The sequence below is a fragment of the Kryptolebias marmoratus genome, linkage group LG11, assembly GCF_001649575.2.
Source record: "Kryptolebias marmoratus isolate JLee-2015 linkage group LG11, ASM164957v2, whole genome shotgun sequence".
NCBI classification, from domain to species: domain Eukaryota; kingdom Metazoa; phylum Chordata; class Actinopteri; order Cyprinodontiformes; family Rivulidae; genus Kryptolebias; species Kryptolebias marmoratus.
The window spans coordinates 11,020-21,401 of NC_051440.1; the positions used below are offsets into that span (position 1 = coordinate 11,020).

Below are 10,382 nucleotides of genomic sequence, written 5' to 3' on the forward strand. Positions count from 1 at the left end.
GGAGATAAATGCATATTATTACAGATGTAGACTTGATCATCTGAGAATATTTTTGTATTTTTCACATAAATATTGAATTTTTTATGAATTTATTTCTTTGGCTCTGTGTGGTATCAAATGACAGTTAGGTTTTCCTTCCCGAGCTTTCTTCACAAATTCTACCGTTGCGTCTTACGAAGCGCCTTTGAGTACGCACCGTCCTGGCGAGCTTCGACTCGGCCCGTTCGCCGAGAGAGGCGGCGAAGCCATGCTGGCAAGACGCCGGGATCGGAGTGCGCGCGGACAGGGGCGGAGCGTGGGGGCTTGGAACCCGTTGATAACTGCTTGCAGTTCTAGTATTCTTTTTGTTTTTCTTTTGGTTGTTCCCTTTTCAGGGGACAGTCACAGCAAGTTATCCTCCTCCATCTAACTTTGTCTTCTGCGTCCTCTGTCTTCACTCCAACTACCGCCATGTTCTCTCTAACTGCATCCATGTATCTCCTCTTTGGCCTACTTCTTTGTCTTTTTCCTGCCAGCTGCATGTCTAACATCTTTCTATCAATATACCAACTGTCCCTCCTCTGCACATGTCCAAACCATCTCAGTCTGGCCTCTCTAACTTTATCTCCCAGTCTTTTAACCTGTGCTGTACCTCTGATGACCTCATTCCTAATCCTATTCATCCTTGTCCCTCCCAAGGAGAACCTCAACATCTTCAGCTCTGCCTCTTGCAGTTTTAGCTCCTGTCTTTTTGTCAGTACCAGTGTCTCCAAACCACACATACATAGCTGGTCTCACCACTGTCTTGTAAACCTTTCCTTTGACCTTTGCTGCCACCCTTTTGCCACAAAATCACTCCTGAAACGTTTCTCCATCCACTCCATCCTGTCTGGACTCTCTGCTTCACCTCTTTACCACACTGCCTGTTTTCCTGGACAGTGGACCCTAAGTACTTCAAGTCCTGCACCTTTGTGACCTCTGCTCCTTGTAGTCTCACGGTTTCACCTGCCTCCCCCTCATTCACACACGTATTCTGTCTTGGTATGGCTGACTTTCATCCCTCGTCTTTCAAGTTCATACCTCCACTTCTCCAGGTTCTCTTCCACTTGTTCCCTGTTCTCACCACAGATCACAATGTCATCTGCAAACATCAAAGTCCACAGGGGATTCCTGCCTGACCTCATCTGTTAGTCTGTCCATCACCAGAGCAAACAAGAAGGGGCACAGAGCAGATCCTTAATACACTCCCACCTCCACATTGAAGCTATCTGTCACTCCTACAGCACACCTTACCACTGTCCTGCTGTCCTCATACATGTCCTGTACCAGTCTAACATACTTCTCTGCCACTCCAGATTTCCTCATACAACACCACAGCTCCTCCCTCAGCACCTTGCAGGACGCTTTTTCTAAATCCACAAAGACACAAGGAAGTTCTTTCTGACCCTCTCTGTACTTCCCTGTCAGCATCCTCAAAGCACAGAAGGCATCTGTGGTGCTCTTTTTAGGCATAAAACCACACTGCTGCTCACAAATATCACCACTTGTCTAAGTCTAGATTCCACAACTCTCTCCCAGATCTTCATTGTGATGTTTATCAACTTAATTCCCATGTAGTTGCTACAACTCTGTATATCACCCTTGTTCTTAAAATAGGCACTAGATAGTGGTGTTCAAAATTCAAACTGCAATTTTTCATCCTCCATATAGTGCCTTAGACACTTGTGACATGGTACAATAAAAGGTGTGTAAAGTACTTGTACGCTGCTTTGGGTAAAACAGACCATAATACTTTGCTGCTTGGGCTGATACAGCAAGCTAATCAAGGCTAATGCTAACATCTGCAGCTCATCTCTGTCACTTTTGTGAAAAAGATGTAAAACACAGAGCTGTGCCCTCAGTGAACTAAGACTGCTGGACAAAAATAGAATAGTCAAAAATGATAAGATGATCTGCACAGTAGCACTTAATTAGTGTAATAAACCGTGCAGTGGGAGCTCCGTTGCTATGCACAACTTTTATCATTGTTGCCATGTTAGAAACATAACTGTCTCTGAGAGCTGCTGTCTAAACAAATAAGAGCTGACACAAAACAAAACCTGATTTCATTTGAATATCTCTTTCTGCAAACTAATAACTTGAATTCTTGTTCAGTCTGTAACAAATGGCTAAATTAATTACTTATGCTACTAAAATTGCTGCCAACTTTTTTTTCAGTAGTTTTGTTTATTTTGTAAGGTGAGTGAGTGTGTGTGTGTGTGTTTCAGGACATCTCTTACTGGGTAGCAGCTCTCTGTCAGCTGTCTCTGTGCAGATGGGGTAGGGGTAGAACAGGTGCCCCTTTTCCAGAGGATATGGAATCATTCTAAATGCTGGAAAACACACAGAGACATTTATTGACCTACAGTTTTCAGCTTCGACTGACTCATGTTCTGCTCATGTTCTACCTTGAAACTAGATGTTCACATACAAAGTGTAAAAAGATAACCACTTTTTTTCTCACTGATATTAAATCAAACTAAACCTTTTCTGTTTTAGGTCAGTTAGGATTCCCCAAATTATTTCTATTTATTAAAGGCCCAAGTAATTACTTTAATTTACAATGTCTTTAAACAATGTGGGAAAGTTCAGATGATGTCCTCATGACAGGTTAGTTGACAACATTTTAGATAATTGAAGGCCCACTTTTTGGATACATTTTAGGGCACACCTCAAACACACTGGTTCTTTATCTGACACCATGGGAAAAATCAAAATAAATCAGCCAAATTGTCGACGTCCACAACTCGGGTTCATTCTTGGGTAAAATTTCCAGATGACTGAAGATTCAACTGTTTAAACAATTATAAACAAGTATAAATATCAGGGGAATGTTCTGTCATCTTACCATTTAGTTCCTGAGATGAATGTGGTTTGGTGTGAAATGTGGGAATCAATCAAAAACAAAAGCAAAAGACCTTGTGAAGATGCTGCTGAAGCTGGTCAGAGAGTCGTTATCCAGAGAGAAACGAGTCCTGTACCAACATGAGCTGAAAGGTCACTCAGAGAGGAAGAAGCCATTACTCCCAAAGCAACATAAAAAGCCAGGTTACAGTTTGTAAATGCACCCAGGGACATAGAGCTTCATTTTTAGAGACATGTTCTGTGGTGTGATGAAACTAAAATGAAACGGTTTGGTTGTAATGACCATCTTCATATTTGCAGGAAAAAATGATTAGCTTGTACCATCCCAACTGTGAAGTGTGGGGGTGTTTTGCTGCAGGAGGGACTGGTGGACTTCACAAAATAGATTGGATCATGAGGAAATAATATTATGTGGAAATATTGAAGCAACATCTGAAGAGATCAGCCAGGAAGTTAAAACTTGGACACAAACAGATCTTCCAAATGGACAATAACCCTAAGCATTCTGCTAAATTAATTACAAAGTGGCTTAAAGACAACAAAGTCAATGTGGCCATCACAAAGTCCTGATCTCAGTACCAGAGAAAATTTGTGGGCAGAGCTGAAAAGGTGTCTGAGAGCAAGGAAGCCTACAAAGCTGACTCATGGACAAAATTCCAGCAAACTTTTGTGGGACGCTGTGGAAGGAAACTCAAAACATTTGTCCCAAGACAGACAGTTTAGAAGTAATCTACCAAAGACTAAAAAAATTCATGTAAAATTCTGACTTAATTTTTTTTAGTCTTTGACTTTAAAGAAAGAATTAAAAAGTTAACAATTTTTTTTATCTCTCTCATATTGTTTTGACATTTAACAAATAGAACCAATTTTGGAAACCTTAACTGACCTAAAACAGGAAAGTTTTAGTCTGATTTCATGTCAGACAGAGATTTTTAAAAATGGTTGTGTCTTTTTATTTAGTATATGTGAACATCTGGTATCAACTGTATTTGCCACTAGAGTCTGTGTGTGTGTGTGTACTCACTGCCCTCCCAGGTGCAGTGCAGCAGGTTGAGCGCTCCCTCAACCCTTTTCCAGTGCTGCAGGTGGAAGAAAGCGTATGCGATGGCTTCGCTGTCGCCTCTCTTCAAAATATGTTCTGGAGGAAGAATCAGACTCTTCATCTCCAGGAGGTACTGAAAATGAGAAGAACAAAGAGAAGAACAAGAGAAAAGAGCTTTGGTTTAGCAACACTAACACTAAATTTACCTGCAGATTCCTGTGTGATGTTACTGTACATAATTTTCTATTTTTATTATTCAATTTTTTACATCAAGAAGCATGAACTAAACAACATGGGTGTTAAATAACAACTGATATTTTATATTAACATCTATAGTTTAGATTCTTGACTACTCTGGAGCAGAATAACAGGGAAAATAATTATGCAGCATAAATACAAACATTCTGAGTACAGGAGTACCTCAAGGATGTGTACGCAGTCCTTTGCTGATCACTCTGAGTTACATGACTGTTCTGCCAAATTCAGCATGAACCAGATAATTATGTTTGCTGATACAACAGTGGTAGAACTTTCCAGCAATAATGATGAAACATCTTACAGAGGAGAGCTGTTGTGAAGACAACAAACTGTTTCTTAATGTGAACAAATCTACAGAGCTGATCGTAGATTATAGGAAAAAGGTTGACTACTCCCCCTCTCTGCACAATAGCAGCTTCCCAAAGGAGAGGGTCAACAACACAAAATTTTGAAGACCATTGAGATACTCTCATGGACTCTTAACACTTCACACCTGACCAAGAAAGCTGAGCAGAGGATGCACTTCCTTAAGAGACAGGTGTGTGAGAATTCCCACCTCTACCACCTCTATTGACAGAATCAAGAATGCGGGCGTCTGTGCACTGTAAGTTAACGGGCAAATACAGTTGACAGATAGTTGCGATAGCCAATCAGATCACGAGTTGTGTCAGCCAGGCCCTCTAGCTAGCCTCACGTTGAATGTGACATTCACCCGTCCTGTGATTGGATATGGATACTTACTAGTTTGAGCCACGGCAGTGCTATGCAGATCAACAGAGTCACACCCGGGACTGTTAACGGTTAAAACCTTTTTAACCCACAATGTCCGAAGGAGAGCAACACGTTGATTTGGTTGCTGATATACTGGCAAGGCTGTTTTCAAGACGAACTTTTCAAAAGAAGCTAGATCTCGTTAGAGGAGAACGGCAGACCCCCGAGCTAGCTAACCTGTCCCAGGCGGGGAAGGGGTTTCTCTGCAATTTCCAGGCAAGCAACTACGAGCGGTACCCCTAAATGGATTTTGTGTTGAAATAAGTGTTTTGGGGGACACAGTCGTTTTGGTGAGTGCAAACATTTTATTTATTTTATTCTATTTTATTTAGTTTTGAAAGTAGCAGATATGTTTTCATTGCTGATGCGGGTTTGTTGATTTTTATAATGCACAGGATAATAGCCCATTTTGTACACAACTGAGGTGATGCAATGCCATGTAGAGCTTAAGTGTGTTTCTAACTACTCTCCAGTCCTGGTGTTATAAATGCTGGCATAATGAAAGCTATTTATTGACTAAGTTGGACATCACTGAAGGCCTAAGTGTGAAATGCACCACCCGCCACTGGTTATGAAAACTTAGTGTTTCGTGTGAACATCCGACCACTTTTACAGGGCAGGAGATGTGTGAAACAATGAACAAGAAATGACAGAGTGAAGAACAGCAGTATTTTTATATCAGTCACTAGGCCTGTCGCGATAAACGATAAATCAATTAATCGCATGATAAATTAAAATGAGGTCGATAATTTTCATTTATCGGCGTTATTGTTTCTTCATGTCTCTCTGTCTTTCTACTGAAGACACTGGATGACAAAAGGCTCTGGTGCTCTTTACTGACCCCTCCCTTTCTCATTTCCTTAGCGTAAGGGGGGCGTGGCCTATCGCGTCAGGTAGCCTGCCGAGGCGCATCGTCTTGTACCACTGAAGCATTAGCCCCCATGAGGAGTTAGCAAGCTAAAGAAACGCTATTTGATATTGGGGGAAAAAATGAAATGGAATTGGTTTGAAGGTTGAACGAAACAATAGCGGTGTGGGAGCACTTCAGATTCAATGGCCGAGGCAAACCAATGAACCTTTGTAGCTGGTATGTCGCATTTGTGCTTTTGTCCCTGTGTGCTTTTGTTTGTTTGCACTTTTTGTTTATAAAACTGGAAGTTTTTTCCGTCTTCTCTACATAAAACTAATGATTATTATTTTTTGAAGGGCAGTTTAATTTACAGACTTCATAATCCGTACTATTTTAGTTTAGTTTTTTTTTTTTTGTATTTAGTTTTTATTCAAGTGCACTTTTTATTAACGAAGGCTCAGAGTCCATTTTATTTTTGGTTGATTTGTTTATTTTGTGTTCCAGTTCCAGTGTTAAGTGTTCTTTTGAAAGTAAGGTTTATTAATCTTTGAGAGGATGTACTTGCATTATTGTGTTATTATCATTACATTAGTTTAAAACGGCCTCCAAACGATATTATCGTTTATTGCAATAATTTCTGAGACATTTAATCGCCCAGCAAAATTTGTTATTGTGACAGGCCTATCAGTCACATGGATTTTTTTCAGATAAATGTGTCTGAACTTTATATAGCTGAGTGTGTGTGTGTGTGTGTGTGTGTGTGTGTGTGTGTGTGTTGTAAGTGGAGTCCGTAAAACACTCACTTTAGGGACATGAGGGTTGAACTCCACCGCTCTGTGGATGGCTTCTACCGCATTCATCTCTGCTGTGCTCAAGCCCCGCCTGGACGCTGCCTCTGGAGAAAACCTACACACACACACACATTTCTATTTCTATCTTCATTAGGACACTATACTGACTGACTGCCTGCCATTTCTTGAAGAAATTGCCCATGTCATTACAGAGTTTTAAACTAAGATTATCTTATGAAGTAAGAAAGTTACAGCTCTTTTGGTCAAACCTTTTTCAATGACGTTTTGTGTGATCTCATACAATTTTGCAAAATCTTGTGAGAGGTGTTAGATGTGTTCAGGATGAGTCTCAGCTACTACCACACCAAATTTTAGCTCAATATCTGTAAAATTTCCTAGGTTATAGCCATGTTTGCATTGGCTAAGGCTGTTGGGGCCATCCTAAATTTGGTTGACTCCAAAACCTATTCACTTGTAAATGTATATTTAAGAATTACTTTGAGTTTCATTAAAATCCGTTCAGTGGTTCATGAGATATTTTGATAACAGAAAATATAATAGTCAACAGGGGTTGACTCTAATTCTTAATGCTAAAGTTTTAAGCAAGGATGTTGTGCAATGTGGGGCCCTTAAAGTGTGCGTTATGAATGACTCTCCGCTACCACCAACAACTAATTTCAACTCAATATCTGTAAAATTGAATTGCATTTATTTGTTTTTGCTAAAGTTGCTTTGCTGTGGTGGTAATCTTAAATGGTGTTGATTCCAAAATCTATTCAGTTATGCATCAAATATTTATTTACTGGAACTTTCATTAAAATCTCCCTAGTGGTTCACAAAATATTATGCTAACATGGCAAACTCTAACACACACATTGCCCTTTTTTCTATGGTGGCAGGTGAAAATAAACACAACCTCTATTTCTTATCTGGTTTGTAAAAAAAAAAAAGTGTATACCGTATTTTCCGGACTATACGGCACACTTAAAAGCCTTAAATTTTCTCAAAAAACAACAGTGCGCCTTATAATCCGGAGCGCCTTATATATGTAAGAAGTCGTAATTTTAGTATGACTTTGGTAAACTACAAAGCTGCACCACTTCCAGCATTAAGGCTCAGTTATAGTTGCTCTTTGTAGTGATGCCCAGGGCTCTGTGTACGGCGCACGGACCTGAGCAAGGGGTGGAGGCGTTTATACTTAAAGCTTACATGGGTGCAGTATTCTTCGTGAGTTTTGAACTGTTTGATTATCTTTGTGATCTCTCATAGAGGGATCATATAAATGCTGATACAGGCGAACCAGCTCCGCTGGAGAACCAAAATCATCCATTTTGAATGGAGCAAGGCGTGCGGTCCGCGCAAAGTTACAAAAATTGGGAGGTGCACGCACCTTATATATGACAGAAGTTTGAAAATGGACCATTCATTGACAGTGCGTCTTATAATCCAGTGTGCCCTATAGCGCAGAAAATACGGGGCTGTTTTATCAAAGCAGAAACAATAAGACCTTTGATTCCACACTTCTCTGCAGTTACAATAACTCAATAACTTTGCAACTTTGTCACTAAAGTGCTCAAGTGAGACAGAAAAACTTGATTCACAGGGATCACTTCTGCATCTAATCTCTGTGCAGCTGCACTGTCTTTCAGCCTCATTCATACTGAAGCTGCCCCGCAGCTACTATCAGCTCTATCTCAACTCCTTAACAGCAGCACAGGAATGGCAGACGCCTGAACGGGAACTGTAGCCAGTGGAAAGCAATACTCACTTGTCTGATACCGCCCTGGCTTTGAGCAAGGCTGCTGTGTAGCATATTGTTGCAGATTTGGGTAAGCTAATATCTGTGGAGGACACAGAAAGCAGACAGAGGGGGTTGGTGTTAAATGAAACCAGTAAAATTGCAGGTGGTAGTTAGAGGGGACAGCTCGAAGAACACTGCTGCTGCCTGATGGCATTCTGTCAAATTTCATGATTTTTTTATTGTTTTGTTAATAGATCTTAAGGTTCAGTTAAATAACAACTAAGTGTGATCTGTCTCATTTTACAGATGCAACATTATCAGATAATCTTAACAATGACACTATTTATTATTAAAAGATGGTATGTCCCATTCAGAAGCATGCACACAAGCCTATTAAAGAGTAACACGTGCCAACAGATCTATGTTGTCAGTTTTATAATGTTCGAAAATAGTGACATACAGCAAAGGAGATAAAAGCAGACCAAAAAAATTTAAAATACAAATATACAGTGAATATAAAAAGCCTGAACATCACTGGTAAAACATTAGGCTTTTGAGATGTAAAAATATGACAATTATAAATAATTTAAAAACTTTCGTCACCTTTATTGTCACATAAATCCTGTATGATTCAACAGAAAAATTAACAAATGTGTTAGGGGACAAATAAAAAAATAAAGTGAAACAAGCTGATTGTGCACGACCATAACAATTTGTTGAAGCATTTTCTGATTTCATTACAACCTTCAATCTTCCAGGGAACAGGCTGATCAGCAGCCACATCTAGACTTGGTAATATTTGCCCACTTTTTGTTAAATTGCTACAAGTCTATCAGATTATGAGGGCATCTCTTGTGCACAATTCTCTTCAGGTCACCACACAGATTTTCAACTAGATTTAGGTCTTATTTTTTTTAAGGTGAAGTCAACCCTTTTGTTGATCTAGGTGTATGCTTGGGGGTTATTGCTGTTAAGAAAAATTGAATTCCACTTCATTTTCAGCTTTGTAGCAGACACCTGAAGGTTTTAGGCCCAAACTGACTGGTATTTGATCATAAATCCATTCAACGACTAACACCCCACTTCAGCTAAAGAAAAGCAACCCCACATCATGAGGCTGCAACCACCATGTTTCACTGTGAGTATAGTGATCTTTTTGTGATGAAAAGGTTTGTTTTTTTTACAACCAAACATACATTTATTGTATAGTGTACAAAATATTCAACTTAGGGTTCAACAAATCAAAACATTTTCCCATATCTTTTGGGGATTCTTGTATTTTTTGCTAAATTTAGCTGGTCCTGGATGTTTTTGTTATAAGAAAAGGCTTCCCTTCCCTGTAGCTCAGACCACAGACATGTTATATTATAGACCAAGTATTTCTATCTTCTCTCATTGGAAATTGAAGCCATGAGATTTCATTTTCTAAGAGCTGCTTAGTTGTATTTTTGGTACCAGAGTCTGCACACTAATTATGTGGGGCTTTAAGTCCCACCTGCTACCCCAAACAAGATCATGGTATAACATGATTTTTTATTTAAGTGTAAAATAAACAATTACAGCCAGCTCTCTGCTCCTGGTGGAAGGCGGACGTGTTTCTTTTCTCTCTGTCTCTCTGACTTCTGTACTGCCCCCCCCCCGCCGCCTTGCCCTGAGAAGACTCTCTTCGCTGGATACACATTGGATTCCTGGAAGCGCTGGAATCCTGTTTGTCTATCGAGTCTGTCTGTGGAAGACGTGGAGGATCTTTACATATTTGGATTTCTGATAACAGGATTTCTGCTGTTTGGATTAGGCAGTTACCTGATTTATTGTCAAATTCGTTTGATGGGTTCGGCGATCAGCAATCAAACTGTATGGATTCGGGAGTCAAATCGCAAGTTGGATGCGATCCTTTTACAGGACCGCAGACTGAACTGCGTTTCTGGAACTCATGAATAATATGGGTAACATCTTGAAGAAAGTTGCTTCGCTCGAAACAGGCGAAATGGTCCCGGAATTTTGGCTGTTTTGGATTCGCCATTGAGAAGTATCAGCAAGACTTTC

The 10,382-nt window shown here is 40.0% G+C and overlaps 1 protein-coding gene across 8 annotated transcripts in view; it reads right to left on the reverse strand.

The window, feature by feature from the left end:
* LOC108251676 (suppressor of tumorigenicity 7 protein homolog) overlaps positions 1 to 10,382 on the reverse strand; it is a 113,631-nt gene that overhangs the window by 6,655 nt on the left and 96,594 nt on the right. For all 8 annotated transcript variants that reach the window (XM_037978397.1, XM_037978395.1, XM_037978401.1 and 5 more), the window contains 4 exons: positions 8,364 to 8,436; positions 6,608 to 6,710; positions 3,908 to 4,058; positions 2,259 to 2,351 (listed from right to left, as the gene is read on the reverse strand). In XM_037978397.1, coding sequence (XP_037834325.1) covers positions 2,259 to 2,351; positions 3,908 to 4,058; positions 6,608 to 6,710; positions 8,364 to 8,436 — 420 coding nt within the window. The remainder of the gene's footprint in view (positions 1 to 2,258; positions 2,352 to 3,907; positions 4,059 to 6,607; positions 6,711 to 8,363; positions 8,437 to 10,382) is intronic.